General features: G+C 36.2%; 5 protein-coding genes across 7 annotated transcripts; 2 read left to right on the forward strand and 3 right to left on the reverse strand.

Moving 5' to 3' along the window:
* Positions 1–202: 202 nt before the first annotated feature.
* Positions 203–18132, forward strand: LOC123875590 (gamma-tubulin complex component 4). Of its 2 annotated transcripts, XM_045921514.1 has the most exons (13): positions 203–214; positions 6766–7114; positions 7391–7523; positions 8127–8421; positions 8770–8950; positions 9126–9334; positions 9966–10092; positions 13910–14066; positions 14691–14831; positions 15045–15219; positions 15919–16120; positions 16813–16970; positions 17602–18132. In XM_045921514.1, the coding sequence occupies exons 2-13, from the start codon at positions 7055–7057 to the stop codon at positions 17759–17761; spliced, it is 1998 nt and encodes a 665-aa protein (XP_045777470.1). In that variant the 5' UTR covers positions 203–214; positions 6766–7054; the 3' UTR covers positions 17762–18132. The 2 variants fall into 2 exon arrangements, with proteins under 2 accessions (XP_045777470.1, XP_045777471.1); XM_045921515.1 differs by lacking the exon at positions 203–214 and having other exon boundaries at positions 6707–7114; positions 15051–15219.
* On the reverse strand, positions 10117–12334 carry LOC123875591 (carcinine transporter-like). The gene has a single exon (XM_045921516.1). The coding sequence runs from the start codon at positions 11903–11905 to the stop codon at positions 10205–10207; it is 1701 nt and encodes a 566-aa protein (XP_045777472.1). The 5' UTR covers positions 11906–12334; the 3' UTR covers positions 10117–10204.
* A 65-nt stretch (positions 18133–18197) lies between the features above and the next one.
* On the reverse strand, positions 18198–27859 carry LOC123875599 (probable protein arginine N-methyltransferase 6.1). The gene is made up of 6 exons (XM_045921526.1): positions 27590–27859; positions 27258–27494; positions 26827–27020; positions 25304–25512; positions 19310–19532; positions 18198–18597 (listed from the first exon to the last, which is right to left on the reverse strand). Exons 1-6 carry the CDS (start codon positions 27641–27643, stop codon positions 18432–18434), a joined length of 1083 nt encoding a protein of 360 aa, XP_045777482.1. The 5' UTR covers positions 27644–27859; the 3' UTR covers positions 18198–18431.
* Positions 20540–24591, forward strand: LOC123875598 (protein ANTAGONIST OF LIKE HETEROCHROMATIN PROTEIN 1-like). Of its 2 annotated transcripts, none has more exons than XM_045921525.1 (2): positions 20540–20966; positions 23560–24591. In XM_045921525.1, the coding sequence occupies exons 1-2, from the start codon at positions 20683–20685 to the stop codon at positions 24476–24478; spliced, it is 1203 nt and encodes a 400-aa protein (XP_045777481.1). In that variant the 5' UTR covers positions 20540–20682; the 3' UTR covers positions 24479–24591. The 2 variants fall into 2 exon arrangements, 1 of the variants encoding a protein (XP_045777481.1); XR_006798177.1 differs by lacking the exon at positions 20540–20966 and adding an exon at positions 22380–23012.
* Positions 21555–24997, reverse strand: LOC123875602. Its single transcript, XM_045921528.1, has 2 exons — positions 24593–24997; positions 21555–22385 (listed from the first exon to the last, which is right to left on the reverse strand). Exons 1-2 carry the CDS (start codon positions 24765–24767, stop codon positions 21607–21609), a joined length of 954 nt encoding a protein of 317 aa, XP_045777484.1. The 5' UTR covers positions 24768–24997; the 3' UTR covers positions 21555–21606.
* Positions 27860–27952: the final 93 nt, after the last annotated feature.

Below are 27952 nucleotides of genomic sequence, written 5' to 3' on the forward strand. Positions count from 1 at the left end.
CTATGGTTTTATCATTACCAATCTAGGTGCTCTCTTTGTGATTTTACCACAGATGGTCGTATTACGTCAATCAAAACTGCCAACTTAACGATAAAATGAAAACAGTCTTATACCTCTATGAAACAGTCCGACAAGGCTTTTTCTTTTGGCGCGTGGTCAATGCCTATGGCATAAAGCGACAACTGCGCCCTCACTCAAGTGCCAAAAGAGCCTTGTCGGACTGTCATTGAACCCGTATTGATAAAGAAAAAATTAAAATACTAATAATATAGTGCTCATGACAGAAAGCCCATGAGGCCGATGCGTATTGTAAATAATAATTTATTGATTGTATAATGGACATAGGGGTCGAGCATCACTTTTTTTTTAAACATTGAGGAACAACGTAGTGATTACATTACATACTCTTTGTTGAGGAAGAAATAATATCTATACATAACATAACTTTTTTTTTTTTTTTTTTTTTTCTTTTTTTTTTTTTTTTTTTTTTCTTCTCGTCTGGCTTTACATAGATTAGCCAATGTCAGGTTTGTAGTTATAATTACAAGTTAGGGAAACTATATATTATGTATAAAATAATGAAAAATCGGGATTTGGAATTGGAAAGGAAAAAGATAAGGTTTTTTTTTTTAATTATTACATAATATACATATATCTAAACATATACATAAATAATAATATAATATAAGTAACTATACATTAACTATATCTTGATATCATTATGTTCTATGAACAAAGATAGAACTTTGTAAACATTAAATGAATTTGTGTATAACAAACATAATATAGATGTAGGAAATGGAATGTGCAATGATTCGAGATTAGCAAGAAAGTCAGTTCGATCATATAGAGTGCATGCAAAGAAAACATGGTTCAAATCCCCATACTCCCCACAGGAACAGTGAGGATCGGGAACAATTTTCATCCTGTGTAAATGCGCCGGGGTACATACATGACCCAGGCGCATTCTACACAGAATAGAAGTAACAGTTTTTGAGAAAACTAACTGGCTAAACCATGGTTTCCTCGGAATGGACGTCTGAATTTTTCTATAATGTTTACCTACTGAACCATCGTTACTCCATACCCCATCCCACGCTTCATACAAATATACTTTGGATAAATTTATCAAATCAGAACAATAATTGGTGAATGGAACAGTATCTCCAACACGTATCGCCTCATTTGCCAATTGGTCAGCTCTTTCATTTCCGGGAATGCCCACATGGCTTGGAACCCAAGCCAACACAACATCACAATTTTTCTGTGAACACTTATATAAAAGATCTCTAATGCCAAAAACAATTGAAGACTGCTTATGGGATTTGAATGGAAATCTATTGATAGCTTCTAGAGCACTGCAGGAATCAGAGAATATGACTGTTTTTGGTATCTTTAAAATTAAAACATATTCTAAAGCTTTAAGTAAACCATAACATTCACCCGTGTAAACGGAAGCTTCAGGTGGAAGTTTAACTTGTTGTATACCTTTATATTGTGAATGATAGATCCCAATGCCAACGCAACTCTTATCCTCATGTTTAGAGGCATCCGTGAACACATAATGCCAGTCAGGCCATTTATCATTGAGAATGTTTATAAATTCCTGTTTTGAGTTAGGGTTATTTTTTAATTTGGATCCTATGTCGAATTTAATTTCCGGGACAGTAATAAGACCCTTGTAGTTGTGTTGATATAGAGGAAGAATAATACTTCGATGGGTGGGAGCTCCCAAACTTTCATATTTTCTAAGACTGTTTACAAGACATGGAGAATCCCTATTAGTCCAGTAGTTACCGGTATCAACCTGATAAGCAAGTTGACGTATCTTTAAAAACAAAGGATGAGAACTTAGCTGTAATGTACGGAAAAAGTATTTATCACAAAGGAACTGTCTCCTTAGATATAAGGGCGGATCACAACATTCTACCTGAAGACATTTTATTGGAGTTGATTTCATCGCACCCGTAACCAACCTCAAAGCCTTTGCCTGGATTATATCCAGCTTTTTAACTGCAGTTTTATTACCAGGATGTAATAAGAATGTTCCATAGTCTAAAACACTTCTTATTAAAGCATTGTATAGCAGTCTTATTGTAAAAGGATGAGCACCCCACCATACTCCTGTAAGACACCTTAAAATATTCAAATTTTTCTCGCATCTTAATAAAACATATTCCCAATGTGGAATTCCAGTAAGTTTAGAATCTAATATTACACCTAGAAATTTCGCTTGATCTTTAACTGCTAGCGGAATTCCATTGTAATTAATATGAGGAGATGGTAGATTTCGCTTCCGAGAAAATACTACAACAGAGCTTTTAGATGGTGACAAATCTAGACCATTATTATGTAACCAACATTTTAAGGCATTTAACGCTAAGTTTAACAACTCACTAACATTATCTAAGGATGGCCCAGCAACATACAAAAGCAAATCATCTGCATATTGAAGCACATTTGCATATCTATTTACAGAAATGTCCAAATCGTAAGTATAAATGTTATATAAAATAGGGCTCAAAACAGAACCTTGTGGCAAACCCTTCCATACAGTTCTATAAATAAATTCATCTTCGACCGAATCTAGCGAATACTTTATATATCTTTCGTACAACATATTTACAATAAAATTAATTAATAAGTTAGGAATATTCAGGGCAAGCAATTTATGTTTTAGAATTGAAATATTTACATTATCGTAGGCGGCTTTTATGTCCAGGAAGGCAGCAACCAATGACTCATTTTTAGAGAAGCTTAGTCTTATGTCTGTGGTAAAAATGCTTAAGCTGTCAATAGTACATTTACCTTTCCTAAAACCAAACTGGTTCCTCGATAATAATGTATTATGTTCTAAAAACCATTCCAGCCTGATTTTAATAAGGTGTTCAGCAGTTTTAGCTAATACTGACGATAATGCTATTGGTCTATACGATGTTGGATCTGAACTCGGTTTATTCGGCTTCCGTAATAAGATCAAAGTTTGGGACCGCCAGGATTCGGGGACGATACCCGCCATCATAACGTTGTTGATCAAAGAAAGGTAGTACCTGAGACCATTGTCGTCAAGATTCGATAAGAAGGAATAAGGAATTCCGTCTTCACCTGGTGCAGAGTCTTTAGTCGTTGAAAGTACGCCTTTCAATTCGTTAAGTGTAAATGGCGAATTTAAATCTACATTACAATTATTAGACAATATGGGGGTTAAGGCCATGGGACATTCAGGTACATAAGGAGGACCCAAACGATCCATGACTTGCTCTGCTAGAACTGGAGATATTTTATTCTGTTGGGAATCTTTAAATGCAGATCTAAACCTTCTTATATTTTGCCAAACAATTGATGGTGAAACATTAGGACTTAAGGTTTTACAAAACCTGTGCCACCCTTCATATTTTTTTACCCGAAGTAGCTCCTTAGTAGTATTAGCAATTTCTAAGTAACGCTCAAAATTGTCATCAGTCATACTTTGGCAAAATTGCTTCTCTGCTTCTTTTCTTTGTTTAACTGCATTAGTGCATTCTACATCCCACCATGGTGGTGATGGAATAAATTCCATACCACACCTTTTTACAGGAAAAGTTTCATTTGCAGCTTCAATTAATATTGTAGATAATGCTTGTGAGCATTCTAATATGTTAGAGTGACTAATTTCTGGTAAATTATTGATTTTCTTTTCTACAGCTACACTATACAGACTCCATTTAGCGTCTATCAGTTTATGTTTTATGCGTGGCTGTCTTACATGTTTTGGAGGTTTTTCAAAAGGGAAAGTAATGATTAAAGGGTAGTGATCACTACCACCAGTAGATTCAGCGGGAGACCAGATGAGAGATGAAGCAAGATCAGGAGTGCAAATGGACAAATCAGGAGCACTAGGTGTCCGTGCCAACCGAGTGGGAGACCCAGTATTCAAAATGCACAGATTATGGGAGCTTATTAAATCTAACAACTTTTCTCCATAGAAGGTTGATGTGGCACAACCCCATAATTCGTGATGAGAGTTAAAATCCCCTAAACATAAAAATGGTTTCGGTAAAAAATTAAAAATTTCACTAATTTCATTAAATATATCATTATTAGGACGAGAGAAATATACAGATACATAACATATACTATTTACAATAACTGCAATAACAGACAAGTTATCGCTATGTACAGGAAGAGTGATAGGTGTGAATGTCAGAGTATTTTTGATGAGTATAGCCACTCCACCATACCCATCAGGTCTGTCTTCCCTGAGACAAACATACCCCGGCATTTTGAATAAAAATTCCTTTCTCAACCATGTCTCTTGGAGACAGATGAGAAAAGGATCATGTTTATTTATGAGATGTATTAAGTCTTGTTTTCTACTGTTGAGACTCAAGCAATTCCACTGAATCACTCTGGCTCTGTGATCCATTATTATTAGATATTTGATATAAGGCTTCAATTACTGTGGCAACGTGGGACGGTGTAACTATATTCGATTGTGATAATAATTGAATCAATATTTTAATAATGTCTGCCATTTTCATGTTATTTTCAGTATTGTTATTAAAATTAAACTTCTGTTTAGGTAAAACAGGATCTCTTATTATTTCTGAGTGGGCAAAGTGGTCATAGCCTTTGTTAGGCTTTGAGGGTAATCTTGGCTTTGCGAAGACTGTTTTTTTATATGAATGAGGCACTGAGTTTGAAGTGGATGGAATGTTGGATTTTTGAGGACCATGTATATCCTGTGGTGGAGAGGATGATACAGGTGTTGAAAACAAAGCTTCAGCATATGACATGTTTGAAACTGGTGGATGCATTTTAATTGCTTCCATATAAGAAATACAACTTTTGCTCATGGTTTCTTTAATTGCTCTTTGTCTGTTATGTTCTAAACATTTTTTATTTATAGCTTGATGCGTTCCCTTGCATAAGCAACACCGGTAATCCTCCTCTTCCACCTGACAAGTATCACCAGAGTGCCCTTGGGTACATTTATAACACTTTGGCACTGACCTGCACTGATTTTTCACGTGGCCAAAACGGCAGCACCGGTAGCACTGCACAGTCGGATAAATATACAATTCAACAGGTAAAGCCGTGTAACACATGTATACCCGGGTAGGTAAAATTTGGCCATCAAAGGTTATTATTACTGTCCCAGTACTAATGAATTGGTTTGTATCATTCACAACGATTTTTCTTTTGATCCGCCTTATTTTAATGATTGGACCACAACCAAGTGGAACACTCATGTTAAGTAATACCTCTTCTTCGGACCAGTCATTAGGTACACCTTTTACTACACCCATGCGTGTGACATTAAAAGTAGGTATAAATGCCCTATATTTTTCGGATTCAAGAATTTTGTTTGTCAAGAAATTATTGGCATCCAAGTAGGAAGAAAAAGCCATACTAATGCGATTCCTTCCTACCCGTTTCAAGCTTCCGTTCACAACACCATTGAATTTATTATGTTTTAAAAAGCGACCAAAAGTTATAGGATGCAGAGTTGTTGAGCCATCACTATTTTCGCATTCTTTTTGTATATGCACTACATATGGGGCACTATCGGATTGTTGGTAATAAGTACGGCCAATTGGCACTCGAGTTGGTAGTGAGGAGGTTCCATTATTATCGGTGGGGTTTGTAGATTCAGTAGGGTATGTCGGATTTGGGTTCGCCTTGTTATTATTACTATTATTATTAATTTCAAACTTGCAATCGCAACTGTACTGTTCTTTTCCATCTCTAGTTTTTGTTTTCCTTTTTCGTTTATTACATGTTAAACAAATGCGTGAGAATATTTTCCTTTTAAGAGTTTTGTCGACATTGGACACGACAGATGCATCAGTGTCCATTGACGACTCAACCGCTGCTATTAGTATATCCATTTTTGATGTATTATCCAATGATCCCGAAGGATTTGACCCCCCTGGATCGGGGGGCCGGATGTCCATAACGTTGAAATTTAAACTATACTAAATTTTAAAACTTACCTATATATACAGCTATCTACTATGAAAATGTCACTAAAACTACAATATTTACACTATAAAACAACACCAATCCCTTTCCAAATTGTATTAAAAAATTAAAGGAAGAAAATTTCACGTCCGCTTATGTACGCAGTTTCCCGCCCTTTTTTCCAGTAAAATGTCATTTCGTCATAACATAACATATATAATCATACGTCTTTGCCACTGAAATGGACATATAATATAAATAACTACGCTGGAAATGGTCTGCCATACAAAATTTGACTTAATTTTTTGTGCCAATTTGAAGTCAAATGGTCTCTGTGTTGACATGTAAGAGATGTCTACTAACATTGTTCCGAGCACAGGTTCCGAGTGTGTTCACATGACGCTTATTGCTGCTGTTTTACATATTTATCAAGTTGCTTCAAGAACAGGTCGTCAGTCGCAAATCCACTGTAGTTATGTACTTATTTAAGTAAAGGTCGGTAGTCTTTGAAACCATAGACTAAAGCGGCTACATAGCGTGTCAAACTGTTGATTGATTGACAGGACTTCGTCTGTGATGGCATTTGCTGGCGCGCGTGCTGTGCTTGTTTGGAGTGTTTTTTTTGTTAAGAGTGGCTGGTTTTTGTGTTAGTTGGTGTTTTTTGGTGGTGGAACTGACTGGGAAGTGGGAAGCGCTCTAAAGGGGCGCCACGCGTATGTCGGCGGGCGCCGGCGCAGACGGAGTCCATACTTGTATAAATTCAATAACTTGAAAATATCACAAACTTGACATTGGCTAATCAGAGTAAAGCAAGATTTAAAGAAATAATAATAAATCCTCCCTGCATGAATGATTGATTACCAATATTTCTATGAAAACCCCTCTACAAACTTGAGGACCACAGTCTCAAGAGTACTTTGTAAATATAGTTAAGGATTGAAGAGGAAGCTACATGGGCAAAAGCATCACGCTGGTTCGGTACAGTGTGACACTAAAAAAAACCCACTAAACAAGAAGAAGCACAGCACCCAAGAACGTGTAAACCAAACTACCAACCACCTGGCGACCAAAACAAAAAAGGAAATAAAATACTAAAAACCAACAATATAAAATGATACATGATGCATTGCTGATTCTGTGGGATTGTTCTCAAAGTACAAATATATCTCAGGTAAACGTTTTTTTTATTAAAGAAATAAACTTGCTCCCAGCTCCATGCTCCTTAGAACTTATAATTAAAATTAAATAAAACATATTTTACAAGCCTACAAGCAGAACCTACTCAATGAAAACAGGAACCACCGAGTTACTTGCTAGTTCTTCGGTTAGGTAGGGCATTATGAACTAGTGGTAGATTTAATAATGGACCTTACATATATATTGTTAGGTGTTTACTTACCCCTTAAAACTTGTCTTGTCGTTATAGACATTTATGTTTATTTTTCAGCCTGAACCCATTACATACGCAAATGAGGGAGATGCAGAAGTATATAATAGAATATGTGACATTGCTAAGAGTCATCACAAAATTCAAAACTTTTTACTGGAGGCATCCTTCCATTCTAGAAAAATTCTCACAGGTTTGAACAAACAGTCAGTACAGTCCTTCTGGAAAGTGTTATCAGACCCACACTAGGTGGACACAATAAATTGCAGGAAGCTGCTGGATTCAGGTGGCGTAGACCTCAGCATCTGGAATCCCAACAAGACACCTATGTTCAGCATTGGATGTCAATCGGTTGACGATGATGATGATGACAGTTCTTCTATTTGAACCTCAATGTAAAATACTACACATCTTTTACTTGATTTCCAGTGTCATACTAATTTTGAACACACTTTTTATTTGAAATATCCCTAGGTACTAGTTACTTTAGTGTGATGAATTGTGTGTGTAAAACTTTGTTATAGTGTAACAGCTATAGTCTAATTTTTTTTTGATTAAACAAAGCAAATTGACATTTCCTGGCTCCACAAGGGAAATATCTGAAAACTGAATTTGTGGTTATGCCATAAAAAATGAAAGGAGTTATTCCTTGTTTATTGTTGTATTGGTCATGGAACTTATCATGTACAAGGCCGACTCACACTTGACCGGCTTTTTGCTTGAAAGTCACAGTTTGAACTAAGACTTACTTTTTTTAAAGAAAATTATTGTATTAAATAGAACCCTTTTTTATTAGCCTCAGACCACAGATCCTATGGGCTGTATGGTCAAGCACTTAGCGAAGGTATATCTGAAATCCTGCAGTCATACAAAAAGACTTTAAAAGAAGTAGAAGACTCCGTCATCGGCAACCAGAATTACACACTGTCATTTGTATACAGCCATGTAGAAAAGTTTCAAGGGCTATTTAACACCTTGAATAGGATTATTAGCACCATAAAAGGAAGGAGGCTGACTGGTTGTCAAATATTGAGTCTCGTACATCAGCATATTTTGAATGGCAATCAATTAGTACATGAGGCTATTATTCAGTAAGTACCTAGTCAATCAAACAACTTACAGTAACAGCCAATCTTGATGGCCACTCTGAACTTAACTTCATTTGAATTTGCACAGAAAGCAAACTTCAGGTATCACAGCGATCTCACGCGTCTAGTAAATTACCCAAATTAAAATTCGCCGCAAGGTCTGAGTGGCCATAAAGGTCGACAATTATTATTATACTTTCATCCACCTAATAATAATAAATTATACTTACCTAGTAACAATGTAGGTATCAAATTTATATATGTATGTATTGTATATGGTATACCACAAAAACACAAGGACAGGTTATAAGAAGAATTTAAAACTAAATAAGATATTTATATTGTTTACAGAATATTTTCCTGCATCAACACAGTGTTTATAAATCAACTTTGCACATGGCTTTTATATGGTCATTTAAGAGATCCATATGAAGAGTTTTTTGTGTATCAAACTAAGAAGGATGACGCTTCTGATACATTTGCTTCATCTCAATTAACAGCAAATACTGGTGACAAATCACTTGTTTCGACAGTAAGTACCTACTTATAAAAGTATTTTTAGTTGGAAAATACTAAATAATAAGTGCAATAAAAAGTTATAGAACAAAGTATCATCAACTCTCAAAACTATGCATATATTTTGAGATCTCACCCGCCATCTAGTCTCGAAATAGTCTGAAATATTAATATAGTCGTTTTTCTTACAGCTCCAACAAACACCATTAGATTGTGGGTATAATCTGAATCCTAACATGATACCATATTTCATACCACTCTCACTTGCTCAGGAGATATTGTTTGTTGGCAAGACGGTCATACTGTTCGGTTTTGACCCTAAAAAAGTTAAGAAGAGCAATAGTTTTACTATTAACAGGCCTATGTTGACATTGCAGAAGATTAACGCTGATTCTAGAAGGTATGGCTTGTAAAGGTACTTATCACTGAAACGGATCGGAAATATGTTCTGTAGACCAATAAGATTATTAAAAATCATGTGGATAAATTATCGAATATCTGGTCTGGCAAAACACATTGGTCCGTTTTGCTTTAGAGGACCTTGAGATTTGGTCTGACATAAAGCATGACGCGTCACAGTCTAACTTCCAGTTCCACTTCCTTGTATTGTTGGAAACTGTAAAACAATGAATGAGTTTTTGAATTGATAAAGATCAAAAACTTTTTAAAATTCAAAAACTCTAAATAATAATCTTAAAAATACTAAACAAACGTGTTAACTTGAAACTAAACTCGATCTCAATTTTCTTAATTCGTAATTTTGTTTGTTATATCGCCATATTTAAACTGTTATGATGTCTTGGTACGTTCACACTTAAGACAGTGAACCAGGGTGGGGAAGCTCTCGGTTTGATCATGAATCGACGATATGTCAAATATTAGGCTATGAGTGGCGTGAAATCAAAGAAAAATAGTCGATTCGTAGGCTACCTTGCGTCAAATGTTTACATTTGACGCCTGCCAATCAAGTCGAAACCTCGAGGTTTTGTTACAAGACGCTACCGTCGTGAACTTCCTAATATATTTTTTAGATTTACAATATGGGAAGAGAAAGAAGCAGAATTTCACGAGAAATTACAAAAACTAAAAACTCCTGAAGTGTTCGAAGTTTGTAACTTGAGAGGTGTTGTCAGAGAAATCAAGGAATGTGTTACAAAGGTAAGGAAACCCCTTAAATATTAATTAACCTTTAATTTTATTTATAGTCTACTAAATATTTACAAAAAAAAATGTTACTCTATAAAAAAAGTTTTCTTCTTTCTTCTATTATTTATCGTTGCTTCTTACGTAAAAAGGGAACATCGAAAAACTTACTCTCTCTAATTTGGTTTTCGGCCTCTTCAAAAGTTTGCGGCATACTTTTACCCGCTGTTTCTGGCAAGAGCATTGCTGCAACTGCCCCTATTGCAGCAATAATGCCGACTATTATTAAAGGAAGGCCTGCGACATACACTTTCAAATATACTATGTAAGGTGATATCACAGTGGCTACGTATCCACAAATTTGAACTACCGAGGTACCGGATCCTCTTACTGGCGTCGGCAACATTTCTGCCGCCCATTGCATAGCGACCATGTAACAAATATTTACGCCGTATCTCGCTACAACCGCACATAATACCGAAGGCAAACCATTCGGAACGACCGATGTCAAAATACTAAAAACACAACACAAACTCATCATAGCAATTGATATCCATTTTCTACCAATCAAGTCTAATGCAAAAGAAACCGTTAGTAACGAAGGGAATTCAGTTGCAGATAGTATTGTGAATGATAAAAAGAAATCAAAGGCTAACGACCCTATACTCCGCAGTAATGCATCGAAAATTATCGTGCAGCACATAAACTCTATGCATATGCAAATCAACATTCGCCTTAACAAAGGTATTCTAAAAACTTCTAATATGCTGCTGGTATTGTCATTCGGTTTCGTTTTCATAGATAGTTCAAATTGACGAATAACGTCTTCAGGAATTTCTTTTTTGTTAACTCGTCCGATTTTCATAACTTTTGATATTGCTTCGTCGACTCGACCTCGCGAAAGTAACCATCTCGGACTTTCTGGTATTACAAACGGGGCAAGTAATGATAATGCCATTGGTAGACTTGTTAATAATCCGAGAGTTTTCCAATTCCCACAGGCAAGAGCCAACCATGGCAATGCAATCATTCCCAAAGTGAAGAATACACCGGTTGGTAAATTCGCTATTATCGTTCTGTATTTCGGTGACACATATTCTAGTACCAGTAAATATATCATCATCATGCAAGTTTCGTAAGACATACCCATAAAAAATCTGCATATGCAGAATTCCACAAAATTTCTAGCAAATACACTGCATACGCCTGCCAAACATCCGATTAAATTGCCGACGATTCCTGCTGGCAAGCGGCCGAATCGATCAGCAATCCATCCTATACACAGCCCTCCGATAATTGAGCCTACAAAAAATATAGATTGCGCTGTTGCTTGGTAGTTGTCTTTGTCGCAAACCCATCCCATTTCGCTTGATATTGTTGGATAAGGGATTTGTGATTTGTCGAATTCCCATCCATGTTTACAATGTTCTGTGGGCCAGGATGAGTTTATATTCTGCCCGGAATCCAGGACTTCAGTCCAATTCGCAACATATGATGTGCAATGAGAATATCCAAACCCTTCATTCGTGTTCTGTGGAATGGCAAGCGATCTTCTCTCTATAGGAGATAAATTCTTCAATTCTGGTATCCAACACCAGTGGTCTGCCGATACTTCTGTCATAAAAAGTTGAGTGAAGTATGCGAAAGCCCCGAACACGTAAAATGGGCATGTAAAGACAATGAGCAACACTTGATAAAGCCCAAATTCTCCCGTCCAAGACAGGAGCTGGTCGAAATCTACATTTTTCAACGAACCATCCGTTATTTTTTCTGTATTTTCGTCATGTAGCTCTGTCTTTTTATTCTTCAATTCGTTAGTCACCTTCATGATTGTTGTGTCGTTAATTTTGCCATCTCTTGCGAAGCCACAACTAACTACTAAATGGATTGATGATGAGCTGCTTAAATTCAATTTTGTTTTAATTGCACGCAGCTACACCAATTGGACGCAATTTACTCCGCCAATGACGTGTTGGAAAAACATTTAGTTATTTGTATGCTTATATAAATAGACTAGCTGCCCCGCCCCGGTTCGCTTGGACAGAATTTATGAAAATCCTTTCTTAGGAAGCGGTTATTAGCAATGTTGATCCAAGTCAGTAAATGGATGGATTGATGGTCGTCTTTGAAGGTTGGGAAGGGAATTTGCGTCCGTCAGTCACGGCTACTATTAGTAATTAGTATATAATACAATAAATTATCTTAAACCCAAGAGTCAAAATCGTACTAGTTGAGTAAGTCGTATGCGAGAGAGTATGGTAGCCACTAGCCCATTGCATAATTATTGTTCCAAGAAAACCATTACATTGTGTGATTAATAACCAGGGCAGGGTTCATTACGTTCCTAGTATGTTTGCATATAACGTAGTAGGTACCTACTAGTTGATGCCCGCTACTTCGTTCCCGTGGATGTAGGTTTTTAAAATCCAGTGGGAACGCATTGATTTTTCGGGATATATCCAGGGTATGCGAGTGATTTATGAGTGATGCGATTTGCTGTTACGTCCTTTGAAGAGTTACATATTGTATCGTTATAATTCATCAGATTTACACTAAAGTATAAAACGAACATTTAAAAAAATATTGATCCTATACCACGAAGGAACCCTATTGATTTTCGGGATAAAATTAGCCTTATATATTTTCTCCGAGTATTAGCTACAAATATGTTAAATTGCATTCAAATCCGTTCGGCCGCTTGATGTGCGATTTTTGTTTTGGGCTGTATATCGATAATAAAGCTTCCTCTGACTAAAATAATTTTCAAAGTAAGTATATTTAATGCACAGAAATCGTGCTGGTACAGTTTTATTATAAGTATAGATAAAACCGAGAAGAGATAAGAGATACAATTTAATGAAGCCTAATTATATGTTACATCATTAACATATTATTATTATCACTTTGAGATGAATACTTACACAATCTTAGTAGTATAGCAGGCAGTTGTAAAAGATTTTAGAATCTCTTAAAATTGTCTTAAGAATTAAAACGAACATGTTTAAAAAGTCCAGATGATATAGTTAAGAAGCATAATAATCCCTTAAAAATTAAAGCACACACACTAACACACACACACACACTAACTAACACACACACACACACTAATAATAATTTTAGCGATAACACCGCTTATTGTACGAAAATCTCTTATTTCATTTCTATGTTTTGGTTTACAATAAAGAATATTTTACTTATAATAATTTAAATGCAAACCAAATGGCGCCAAAAATCCGTTTGGGTACGAAACAGAACAAGGCATCACTATTCTATTATAAATGCAGGGATAAACAAAATATGAGGGGTCAAAATTGCTCAAAAATAGCTCAGGGGTCATGAATCCTCTTTATTTTTAATTTTTTAATTTTATTTTATTTTTAACAGATTCTCTTAAAAACTCTCGTAAAACCTGTATGAATCATTGTTACAATCGGAATTGTTGTTATTGGCTAAATTTATGCTATTCTTGTTGCAACAATGTATTGTAGCCAATAGTGAGCGAGCGTCAACCAATCAGAGGTGATTGTGATCGTGACATTGTAGACATTCTACCGCCATCAAGCCCCTGGAGACTGACTTAGGCTACTTTTTAACTCAGAGATTCAAAGTTCCCACGGGTTTTTTTAAAATCTAAATCCACATGGACGAAGTCGCAGGCATCAGCTAGTACATACTAAGTACAGGCTGAGCTATGTCGGTCACGAATTTTGTCCCGAAAGATCCCCAACATAGCCCGCTCCATAGCACTCTGAGTCACTTTGAACTTGTGGACGAGGCCAACTGTCAGTGTCAAACGATGGTTACTCAGTACTTATTCAAGTAATTTTTTCAGCACCTATGGGCAGTGGCCGTGGAAGAAGCGCAACTCTTACACGAGCTGCGTTTGATGAAGGACTTCTACTTGCTGGGGCGAGGAGAACTGTTCCTAGAACTGTTGAGGCTCACCGCGCCTATGCTTGACAAGCCTACCGCTAGAACTTCGACCAGACGTAAGACAACATTACCAAGTGAATTATCATATGAAAGGGCTTTACCTGTACATTATAAAAAAGATTTTTGATTATTTTTATGCATAATAGTTTTTGATTTATCGTGCAAAATGTCGAAAAAATATCCGAGTACGGAACCCTCGGTGCGCGAGTCTGACTTGCACTTGGCCTTTTTTTTCTTTATAACCAGAAACAAAACAAACCCCCGTAACGGTATGGTGGTATTTATACAGAACCCCGCAGGACTTAGTGCACATCGAACGTTAGAAAAAGATACGGTTTCGGAAAGCGTTGTCTCTGTCGTTGAGACTGACGAAACGTCACATAGGTATGAGTGGCAGAGAGTATGCTCTACAAAGCAGAAATCTCTTTCTTAAGTTCAATGTGCAATATTTACTGCCGGTACCTGTAGTTTGTTTCTAGTTCTTAAGTACCGAAGCTTCTGGCCATATTGCCAGTGGCGTGCACAGGTTTTGAAGCCAAGGTAAGCATAAGCTAGGTTTACTGGCCGGTCAAAATGAAAAATATGCTTTGAGCTATTACAACTAGGGTAAGGAGTGCCTTTATGCCTCTATGACTTGCATGCCACTTCATATTGCTAAGCTTAAAAATTGTGTATTGCAGATATGAATCATGCCTTCCAACTGGCAGCGCGAGCAGTCTTCCTCAGCAACAGTGCCGATATAGAGAAGTTTAGCTTCGAACTGCCGTACGTCAAGCCGAATATCTCTGCCAACTCGACGATTGAGGACGATAGCAGCACCGGTATTATGCTTTAAATTTTTATCACACTAATATTATAAAGGCCAAAGTGTGTATGTATGTGTGTGTGTATGTTTGTTACTCCTTCACACAAAAACTACTACACGGCTTTGTCTGAAATCACAGTATCACACTAAGTGTACCAGTATCATCACAGTAAAGTGTACCATAACTGCGCAAGAAACGAAAGAAGAAACGAAAATTCTCTGTTATCAGTTGCAGACGGATGGTCCAGCATAATTCTGAAGTACGACTTCAAGTGGCCTCTACATTTGCTGTTCGCGCCGGAAGTGCTCGCGCGGTACAACGACATGTTCCGCCTCTTGCTGCGGATAAAGAAGACGCAGCACGATCTACACGCGCTTTGGAAGACTTATAAACAATCCACGAGGTAAATAATAATCTACATAATTGTGCTGTTGCCAAAATATCCGGCTCGAAGGACCATAAAAATGAAATGGCTTCTACGTTTGCTATTCGCGCCGGAAGTGCTCGCGTGATACAACGACATTTTCCGCCTCTTGTTTCGGATTAAGAACACGCAGTGCGATCTAAACGCGCTTTGGAAGACTTATAAACGATCCACGAGGTAAATAATAATCTACATAATTGAGTTGTTACCAAAATATCCGGCCCGGAGGACCATAAAAATGAAATGGCCTCTGCGTTTGCTGTTCGCGCCAGAAATGCTTGCATAATGCAACATTTTCCGCCTCTTGTATAAAGAACACGTAGTACGATCTACACGCGCTTTGTAAAACCTATAAACAAATGGAAAATATGACATGAATTTAAAAATATATCGTTGACATTTTCGAAACTTTTCGGGGTGATGATTACGAAAAGAGTAACCATTTTCACATTTAAGATAGCAGACTTACAATTCAAGGGGCGGACCAACAAATTCCTGAAAGGCCGGCCGGCAACGCATCGGCGGTTCCTCAAATGTTCATTGGCGGCGGTAATCACTTAACATCAAATGACCCGCCTGCTCGTTTGCTCGCTTTTTTTATTTTAAAAAAAGACACATTTTCTGTAACAAGAGGTTTCACTTCTCCCGCGCGTCCTGATATACGCAATTTTTTTTCAGATTTTCGATGTGTCAACTACACAACAAATTAATGTTCCTGATGGACAACCTGCAGCACTACCTTCAAGCGGATGTGCTCGAGACAAACTATTCACGTCTCATGGAAGCGGTCAATAAGACTAATGATTTTGAAAAACTAAAGAAAGCTCACGCCACGTTCCTCGCCGATATATTGAGCCAGTCGTTCTTGACTGTTACTTCGGTAATATTAATTTGTTTATTTTCATATAATTAAAAACGGACCGCAATCAAAAAGCTATTCAGATATTGGTCTAAGACTGAAATCTATACAGCATACTTTTCTACTACATTAATAATTTTTTTTTTAAATAATTCGAAATGGACTCCAATCTGACTAAAGACAACAGAATATAATGAACCATATAGTGTACTATGAGTGTACTCTATAGAGCTTAGACAGGCGGACTTCGTCTGTGTTGGTGTTAGCTGGCGGGCGTGCTCTGTCTTTTTGGAGTATTTTTTTTTTTGTTAAAACTGACTGGAAAGCGCTATAAGGGGGTGCCGTGCGTGTGTCGGCGAGCGCCGGCACAGACAGGGTCCATATTTGTATAGTTTCCCTAACTTGTTTTAAATAAAATAACTGCAAACATGACATTGGCTAATCTTTGTAAAGTCAGACGAGAGAGGAAAAAAAATAGACTTAAGGCAGAGTTAATAAAGACAGATTTATATGTGTAATGATATGTCTTTCTTGTTTTAACTTGTCTGAGTATAGTCAAAGTAAAATTAAGCCTAAGCATTTTAAAAATTGAAGATATTTTTTGTTAAGGATAATAAATAAATTTCTGTTGAAACCATTATAAAACGGGTGGAACTATTTTTCAATGAGTGTATAATTGAATCAATATGTATTATTTTTTAATTTTTTTTCAGTCTGATAACGAGTCTGGTGATTTATTGGACTCGCTGAACAATCCAGTGTTCTGTAACATCATGGAGTTGCTGAAACTGTGCCATTCCTTCTGCAGCATGAGCGAAGCAGTTGCTGATAGGGAGGCGGAGGACTATTACTTGCGAGGATATTCCGAACGGTAGATATGACTTATCCTGATCCGATAATAAATATGACCCGACAAATAAATAATGGCTTGTTTATACTCATCGGATAAATGTGGCTCATATTGATCTGATAAATGAATATGGTTCAATTATACACACCCGATAAATAAATGGATAAATGGCTCGTTTACTCATCCAATAAATGTGGCTCATATTGATCTGATAAATGAATATGGCCCGATAAATAAATGGCTTGTTTGCTCAACCGATAAATGTGGCTCATATTGATCTGATAAATAAATATGGTTCAATTATACAGACCCCATAAATAAATATGGTTCAATTATACTGACCCGATAAATAAATGATTCGTTTATACGCATCCTATAAATGCGGCTCATACTGATCTGATAAATAATAAAATGAAATATGTCTCATTTTACTGATCCCATAAATAAATAATGGTTCATTTATGTAAATGACTGATGATTTTATTTAAAAATAAAGATCAAACTATTGGGAGTGATATTACAAATAAGATAAGCGTGCTAAAACTACTAACTAAAAACTAGTCGGGCATACTCAGACGAAAAGGTGAGTTTTAGCCGGCTTGGCTTATACACATATTTATTTTATTCAAATAATCAATTTTTTCTTCCTCAGGTTCAACAAACTAGTAAAGCAGTTGATGCAGCTTCTAGTGTCGTTCCGCGATCGCCCGTGCGGGGTGCACTTGGCGAGGTTGCTGATGAGACTCGACTACAACCGTTGGCTCAGCGGCGAGGCCCAACTCACACAATCCGTCACCAATATGCTGCGATAGTCTGTCTCCATAGGAAAAACTGTTGATACCTAAGTTCAACAAACTAGTAGATCAGTTGATGCAGCTTCTAGTGTCGTTCCGTGATCGCCCGTGCGGGGCGCACTTGGCGAGGTTGCTGATGCGACTCGACTACAACCGCTGGCTCAGCGGCGAGGCCCAACTCACACAATCCGTCACCAATATGCTGAGATAGTCTGTCTATATAGGAAAAGCTGTTGATACCCAAGTTCAACAAATTAGCAAAGCAGTTGATGCAGCTTCTAGTGTCGCATTTTGTATAATGACAGAATACTCTGGGACGCTGTACGTTCTTGATAGAAACGTACATAAATCTCAAAGTGCTTTTTCTAAACAACAATGTTGCCAATAATTATTAAATATTAGAATAACTATTTTTATATAACCTCCACTATATTTTAAAATAAAAAAAATTGCAGAAAATCAAAGTCTTTTATTCTTAATCAATAATTTTCTAGTCTTAAATTATATTATTTTGCTTCATGATATGTACAGCTCGATGTTAAAAATAATTGAGTAGAAAACACTTTGTTCACGTTATGTCAGTTGTCTCACATACTTAGTCGTAAAGTAACAAAAACGGTTTAATCACTTTATGGTACATTATTTACAAGTTAAAACAGAAGAATTTTCCAGAAAAAGAAAACAGTCTTTATTCATTGTCATCAATTTTCTCGTTTTGTATTTTTTGTCTCTTAACACGATCAGCTTGGTCCTGCAGAACAGCCTTGAATAGAATACACTTGGTCATATCACAGCTACAGGGCGCTGGGTGCTCTACTTTCTCAGGGTCTTGTAAGGTCAGTTCTAGATTGTATCTGTAAAACAAAACAAATAATCATATGCTTGACTAGCTGTGCCCGCGACTTCGTTCGCGTGGAATAGTGACTTCGGGGCGCGAGGCGTGTAGTACGTACTCTGTACGTTAAAAATGTTCGCCGTGATTCTTTAAATTGACATAACTTTTTTATTTATGAACCGATTGACATGAAATAAACACTAAATGTTAAGTGAAGCTTACTACAATATATTAGTGAAAACCGTATCTAAATCGAATAAGCCGTTTCTGATATTAGCGTGCACAAACACACAGACAAACAGACAAAAAAAATGTTAATTGCAATTTCGGGTTCGGCATCGATATAATAACAACCACTGCTACTTTTTTTTATATATTTCCATTGTACAGACACCACTTTTCTACAATTTTATTATATATATAGATGAAGCATAAGACATCTGACGTCAAAAAACTCGATGTCTAACTGAACGCTACTTTATCGTTGTTTTCTGAATCTTGATTTATGATGAATCGTTTTAACTTAAAAGAGCTCATAATCTCCAAAGAGCACACAAAAAATAGGACAGTAATAACTAAGCCTCTACTGTCCGTCTGTATCTGTCAGAGGGCTATATCTCATTAGAGTTGAAATTTTCACAGAATATATCTATTGCTGCTATTATGACACCGCGGCAGTGTAAATCTTAGATTGTCTGATTAATATTGAACGATATGAAAATACGATTTACCTTCTAGGGTTATTTATATCTCTATTCATATCAAGTTTAAAAGCTATAGGCTCTAGTTCCTCAACATTCTGCTCTTCTGGTAGCAATATAACTGTTTGCTTCCAATGTGTTGGCTTAGCTTTAGGTGCTGTGCTCAGTACTATTTCATCTCCAGTCGAGAGAATTGGGAAATCACAATCAAACCATATGCAAAGTCCTTGATACTGGCCATTTTTCCTAGCACCTGTTAGAATGAAAGGATTTTTAAAAATATACTGGGAATAAAATATGTTGTATTAAACCCACTGAAATGACATAATACAAGTACGCTGGAAAAGGTGTTCCATACAAAATGTATGGTTGTATACTTTGTATTAAATGCGGCGCGATTGCAGGTACAGGTAGAACGACAGCTACAATGTCACGATCACAATCACCTCAAATTTTTTGGTTGCTCACTATTGGCTATTATGCATTGTTGCAACATAAATACCATAAATTCAGCCAATTGTGAGTTGTGACAGTAATAATTATTGATGCAGGTTTTTCGGAATCGACCTACAGATCTTTGTGTTCATCCTATGTTAACAGGTTACTAACATCACTAATATTTACTTCAGAGTACGTTTACATGAAGCCCACTGCTGTTATTAGCTTCAAAATGGCGATAAACAAATTGCTTCAAAAACTGGTCGGCAATCGCAAGTCCAGCATACTTGTATTAGTTGGGATCAGTGATCAAACCACAAACCGGAGTTCCTAGACTAAAATCAACTTGCATGACAGACGGTTAAAGTTACGTTATGTTACGGTTACCGTTAAACTTTGACCATCAATCTAAACTAATATTTATAAAGGTAAAGTTTATTTATAATCTCTGAAACTACTGTACCAATTTTGAAAATTCTTTCACCATTAGAAAGCTACATTATTCCTGAGTGCCATAGGCTATATTTTATAATAAAAAAATTAGAGATCCCTACAAAAATTGTAATAAGCTACCTGTGCGAATCCGGGGCGAGTTGCTAGTATAAAAAATAAAATTGGTTGCAAAAGTCAGTATTATAATTATATTATATGTACCTCCATGATAAACTTGAAAATTTTGGTCCAAAGTTACAAACCCAAAATGCACCCATTTTGCTTTTATTTGTCATGCAACCGGACCAAAAAATGACAGATTACAGTTTGTTAATGCATTAAATATGATTTTGTAAAAAAAAACTTTCTGAACTGCAACAAAAAATGGAGGGTTTAAGGGCGCTTTTAGTGTCACGCGGATTTGCTCACGCACGCGGGATTGGACCGCATGCGTAAAATTTCACGCTGCGGATCATACGCAGCATGAGTTTCAGTTTTCTACGGGCTGCGTAACGGTATAGACGTGTTCAAAAATGATCAATGTCAGAAGAAAATGTGTCGCTTACATACTTTACAAACGACGAAACAAGAAGACAAGAGTACATGTTGATCCCTTTCTTGAAAATAGGCTTCTTGCTGGGGCGTTTGTTACACGCTTTGGAAAACTACAAAATAATGAACGTAAATTTAAAAATTACTTTCGAATGTCCATTCGTTCTTTTGATGAACTGTTGTGTAAAATTGAGAATAAGCTACAAAAAAGCAGTTTACGAAGGATTACAATACAACCGATTGAGAGGCTCGCTATTACATTAAGGTAAGTTTTAAATTTTAAATATTTAATTTCCTGCTATGATTTAGTGGAAAGGGATTTGAACAGGTAGGATAAACGTTTTTTGACTTCAAATTACTGTCATGTGTAAATTTACATGTGCAAAAAAAAAATTTTGTCATGTACTCTGAAATTTCATTGTTCATAATTTCATTCAATTTCATGTTGAAATTTCATTAAATAAGATTATTTCACTCATAAAATGTCGCCATTAAAGTGGAATCATTCCTACCTTTCATCACACGCTACTTATTATAATATAGATAAAAGTTATAGGTTTGCACATGACAGTAATTTAAAGTCAAAAAAAGTCCTTAATTGGTTTGGGATTGGTACGTTCAACCTACATACACAATCCTTTTTTTTATCTGATAAAGTACACATGGCCACAGATCAAGTTACCCAAAACCAGCATAAATGGAACTCGCGCCTTGCGTATTATCATACTTAGGTAACCCGTCGGAGTCCCGCTTATACTGGATTTGAGTAACTTGATCTGTGCCGTGTGTACAACCGCACTCATATGACTAAACAAACAATTAGAGAGAAACTGGAGAAAAAAAGTTAATCGTACTCATTTTAATAAAAAGAGTTTTATTCATAAATTAAAAAATCAAATTTTACATCATTCATTTCTTTGTAAATTTGTATCCTGAGCGTTGACATTACTTTCGCCTGTAGATGATGTTGTTGCTGGGGTATAAATTACGTCATAAGACGTGATATTAAACAGGCCGCTTTCAGTCGAAATAAGAGTTTCATTGTCATTCACTGCAGCAGAACTAATAGCATTGTCGTTAAGACTCGAAGTATCCTGGATTATACTATTGGTTTGGTAATCTTGATTTATCGGTGACAAACTGTCAAGCTCAGTAAAAGCACTAGAACTTGTTGTAGGTATGGGACTGTAGTATGCAGGTTGTGTTTGACTTTCCATTTCCATAACTATATTTAACACTTTTGTTCTGAACATTAGTTTTTGATATCTAGTGAATCTTTTTAATGAAGGCTGCAGAGACTGAAAGAAAGCCAAATCCTCACTTTCTAGCTCCAGTTGATTAGACTTTAAGCATTCTAATAACTGTGCCTCAAATTCAGATGGTGCTTGCTTTTTAGATTTTACTTGTTTTTGTTTTGATGTTGGGTGAGAACTTTCTTGACGTGAAGTATCTGGTTGCGTGGACTCATTAGGTGTTTCTAAATTACTTTGTTCAGACATTTCTTCACAGAGTGACTCTTCTCCAGCAGTTTCCGTTGTACTGTCTAAGAAAGTCAAAATGTCATAGTAAGAATATTTCTTCTTCTTCTTCTTACTCCCAGAGCCGGATGGCTGATTTTTTTCAGATATCTTGTCTTTCTGGTAAGTGTCCCTTGCTGTTCGCCAGCGTTGTTGTATTTTCTTGTCTGAAATGACAAAATATAATAAGTAAGTGGCAAAAGTACACACAGTTTCAGATCAAGTTACCCAAAACCAGTACCAATAAACGGAACTTGCTAGGGCCTCGCCGGGCGCCGAGTCGTCTACGATAATAAACAACGCATGAGTCCTGTTTATACTGGTTTTGGGAAGCTTGATCTGTGGCCGTGTGTACAAATCTGATATTAGTTGGAAATTTAACTGCATTCGATTAAAGGCCCTCCTTAATTCACACATGTTGTCAACTTTACACTGTCTCATGAAGCATTAGATAAATCAAGCAATATATATATACCTATACAGAGTGGAAAAATAAGGCCGCAGTTGAAGGAAAAGTACCCTTAGGCGCAACGCAAACGGCGGGCCGGCGCAGGCCGGTCAATTTCGCCGCGAACGATAGCGCAAAGTGAATCTTATACTAGACGCAGACGGCGCGGCCGGGGCGGCGCGGCGCAGACATCGACGAAATAATTCATTTTTTACAAAAATAATTAGAACTTCATTTAAGGATTTTTGGAAAAACACCGGATTGAATCGGGCAATTTGTTTATTTGTTACAGTAAAATTTGCCATCATCAAAATTAAGGTGAAAACTTCCGGAAGTCACTAGCGCTGTAAGTTTTTAATTTGTTTTAACAAAAATTTGCTTTATTTGCATCTGTCAACCTTCATGAAGGAGGACATCTTGTAATGTAAATATTGCCTGAAATAAACGATATTTCATTATATTATATTATATATATTTATTAGATTCCTTTCATTTGCCGGAAATTTTACCATAGGGGTTAATTTATACAGAGAAGATTTCTTATAAAATATTTACAGCATAGTTATGTGTCTCAAATCTGCTAAAAGTGGCCACTTTTAGCAGATATGAGATACATAACTATACTTCGAACTTTTCATATGAAATCATAACTGCATAAATACCCCCCTATGATAAAATTTTCGGCAAATCATAGAAATCTAACGTAGCTATAGTACTGTAGTTAAAACGAATTAAAAACTTCTAGCGCTAGCTACTTCCGTGCCCTTTCACCTTAAGGGTATTTATTTTTCTTCTGAAGTAAAATTCGAGCGGTGCATGCTGTCTTATGTCTGATGTCAGCATTATTAATATATTATGTTATCATATTATTAATATATTGTTTTTGTTTTCAGATATTTGGCAACTGGTAATACATTCACTGATCTACACTATTCCTATGTGATTGGAATTGCAACAATTAGCGAAATAGTAAGACAAGTTTGTTACATAATATGGATTGAACTAAAGTCTGAATGTATTCCACAGCTTAATGGGATCAAATGGAAAGAAATCGCAGAGGGATTTCTCACATATACAAATTTTCCTAATTGCTTGGGTGCAATTGATGGAAAACATATAAGAGTGATTCGGCCGCCGCACAGTGGATCACTATATTTTAATTATAAGAAATATTATTCTGTAGTGCTCCTCGCAATGTGTGATGCTGATTATAATTTTACATATATTAATGTCGGTACCAGTGGAAGCAACGCCGATTCAACCATCTTTAGAAGGAGTCAATTGTATACGAAACTGGAAAGTAACACGTTGGGTATCCCTGACCCGCAAGAGTTGCCTATTATTTGCCCCGAAGTAGCTTATCCATCTAGTGTAAGAGCAAAGTTGCCGTTCGTGATAGTGGGAGACGAGGCATTTGGTTTATCATCACATGTGATGCGGCCTTATGCTCGTGATAATTTACCTTACAAAAAGAAAATATTTAATTACAGTCTGTCCAGAGCTAGAAGGTACATAGAATGCACTTTTGGAATTATGTCAAATAAATTTAGAATATTTCACAGATCCATGAATGTCAAGTTAGATCTAGCACAATTAATAGTCAAGACGGCATGTGTACTTCACAATTTCATAAGGAAACGGGATGGCTACAAGGTCAGCCATACATTTGTCACAAATGGTTTTACGGGACCACTACCCAGGCAGCAGACTGAAAGTAGTAATACGTCGGCAAGTAATATCAGAGATATATTTGCAGATTACTTTATCAATGAAGGAAAAGTCTCCTGGCAACACCGATATATAATTAATTAACTAAACTCAAAAGGTTTTAGAAGGTTTTTGATGTTATTTGTGAATTAAATAATTATGCTTATATTAATAAAGTAATGATGCTTGTATAAATAAAATAATGAACCAAACACATACCCGCCTCTTTTCTTTCCTCTTCGCTCAAATTTTCGTAGTTAGGTGCCAATTCCTTCAAAATATCTCTCCATGCAGCCTCCCTCGCGTCCCTGTTTTTGTATAATTCATTGCGTTTATCCCACAAAACGGGCCGCAGATGAACTTCAATGATTACTCGTTCTGTATCGATTTTCATTTCGGTAGTACAATACGGCGCGTGCGCCCCGCTCGACTCTAAAATGGGCACTGAAGTTGTAGGCAGCGCTTACGCATGCGGATACCCCGCACCGGGGTGACGCCCCGCACAGCGCCCCGCGTCCCGCGTGCGTTTATCACGCTTTACAATAGATACCTATATGAAATTGTTCTTTGCGGATGCTACGCATGCGGTCCAATCCCGCGTGCGTGAGCAAATCCGCGTGACACTAAAAGCGCCCTAAACCCCCTATTTTTAAAGTTGATTTTATTTTATTTTATTTTATTTATCAAGGAACGCTAACAATATACATATTTAACATTTTATATATACTAACTTACAAACTATTACATGACCGATATGTATATCAATAACTAGCGTCCACAACATTTATATAGTATAACAGGTAAACTTTATATTACAACAGACTTAACAGATATAATAGATACATACAAGTACTTAAATAATAGGTATATGAAACATAATTACATTATAAAAAATAAGAATTAAATGTTTGTTTCATATTAAATACAAACCTACAACATGTTCAATGCGGAAACCACCCAATTCTAAATCAGGATCTTTCAAGTTAATCCAAGCCAGCACCTCTTCTTCACCAAGCAGGTCATCTGGTGAAATTTCCATGATTTCTGGCTTACTACTTTTGCTGGCTCTAAGATGTTTGGAAAATGATGTCAATGATACACCATGGAAATTTTTCCATTTATCATACAGCTGTGGTACACTGAAATATATAGGGTAAATTAAAAATTTATAACACCCCCGACAAGTGAAGGTTACAGTAACTGGAAAAGACCGTAAAGACCTGATAACTTTCAAACGGCTGAACTGATTTTCTTGGACTATTCCGCGCCTACGATCTAAAGTATCTGAGTTTTCCAAAACATCATTTTAAAATAAATAATTATGTATTTAGGCAACGTCCATCTTGACAGCTTGACATTTGTCAATTGACATAATATTATGAACCTAACGGTTATCTAACCTTCTTTTCTACAAGAAAACTAGAAAAGAGCTGATAACTCTTAAACGGCTGAACCAATTTTTTTGGATTATAGCTAAGAACACTCTCGATCAAGCCACCTTTCAAACAAAAAAAAGTAAATTAAAATGGGTTCATTCTTTTAGGCGCTACGATGCCACAGACAGATACACAGATACACACGTCAAACTTATAACACCCCTCTTTTTGGGTCGGGGGTTAAAAATAGATCAACTTAAGTATAGACTTTTTTAAGATATTATATGTTGCCATATTACAAAAATATGGCATCACTACATATTAAATACATGTCTTAGGGTGTGGTGTAAATGGCTAATGCAGAGTAAGATACACAACATACAGAATCTATAGTAATATTACAAATGCAAAAGTATGTCTGTCTGCTACGTTTTCACGGCTTAACCACTGAACCAATTTTAATGAAATTTGGTACAGAGTTCCAGGGACGGACGTAGGCTACTTTTATCCCGGAAAATCATAGAGTTCTTACGGGATTTTTAAGGGTCTATCTGTTTATCCAATTTATATTTTATAACAAAATTCCACAGTCAATTTTAGACTTGCCTTTGCCCAAGTTTAAAAAATCTATTAAAAGTATGCTCCTGAAAAAAGCTTATTATACAATCGAAGATTATCTAAATGACAAAAAAAAATTGGATTTGACTCGCTCCAGCAATACATGGCGCTGCAATTGCTTGTATACAGTATGGCATATTATTGTAAATTGAATATGTACTTGAATAGAGCAACCGCCGAGTTTCTTGCTGGTTCTTCTCAGTAGGAACGGCATTCTGAACCAGTGGTAGATTTTTTGACGATTCAAAAGCACTTGTAAAAGTTTAATTGAATAAATACATTTTGAATTTTGAATTTTTTTTGAATTATGAAATTTGTACAGAGGCAACTTACGCCTCGGAAATTGATTTCGGCAACTTTTTATCCTGGAAAAGCAGAGTTCCCACAGGATTTTCAAAAAACCTAAATCCAAGTGGACGGAGTCGCGAGCATCATCTAGTTTAAAAATAAATATCTCACCTACATGGAGCAACATAAATCATGGCACTCTGTGGAAACAAGAGACCATCATCCTTGAGGAATTTGTCTCTCGCCACAAGCACAGAGTCTAGCATCCCCTCGTGAAGCAGGTAAAACCCCATCCATTCTGATACAATAGCATCTACCTTGATGCCACCAGGCAAGGTTACTCTTTCTACTTTACTATGAATAACCTGTAAAAATTAATATGTACTTAATATAAATTTCAATCAAAACATTTCGGCTCAATTTGGTGTACCTCAAATAGGCTTAATAAGACAAGACTAAGATTAAAAATTGACAGAAAGTCAAATCTCTCACATAATGTATTTTAAGTCCAAGCAAAGTCAAAGTTCACCCTTTAGATCTCAGCTAATCAGGAAAGCATTGAAAGGAAGGATTTAACACCTACTCTTTAGAAGAAATATTACCTCTATCACATCTTCAAAATTATTCTCTTTAACTATTTCTTTAGCTAGATTTGCCAAATTGCTTGCTTCGATTGCGAATACTTTTTTAGCACCGGCTTGAGCACAAAATATTGAGAGAATACCAGTGCCACAGCCGACATCCATTACCACCTTGTTTTTAAAGTAACCTTTATTTTCTAAGATAGCACGACGGTACGTATCGGTTCTAGGGTCATCTTCCAACATAAGCCTATGAATCTGAAAGACATAAATACATAGTAAAAACCAATTTTGCTACGTAAAACTATAAAACGAATTACATAAAACCTGTGAGTAGGTAAAGAGAGCGGTACCTCTAGATCTTCATAACTCGAAAAGTATTCACTTTTTGAAATATCCATTTCCATTTTGAAACCTTCTACTTGTAAATAGATTTTTAACTAATTTAGGAAAGAGCGAAAAACTTCAAAACACTAGGTTTAATTTTAAATAAAAATCACCAATTCAAACCTATAACGTAGTGTTTATATACTCTTTGTTCAAACCCAACCATGTGTTCACAGATCACTATATACTAGTCTGAAGACATGTGTTCATGTGTTAAGGTTTTTTAAAATTTAATGATTTATTAATTTTTTCTTTAAGGTCAAAGAGTACCAATCACCATTCACTACCACAGACCAATAACATAACACTACTTGGATGAATAGCACTAC

This window comes from Maniola jurtina, chromosome 20 (genome assembly GCF_905333055.1).
Source record: "Maniola jurtina chromosome 20, ilManJurt1.1, whole genome shotgun sequence".
In the NCBI taxonomy this organism is placed as follows: Eukaryota; Metazoa; Arthropoda; class Insecta; order Lepidoptera; family Nymphalidae; genus Maniola; species Maniola jurtina.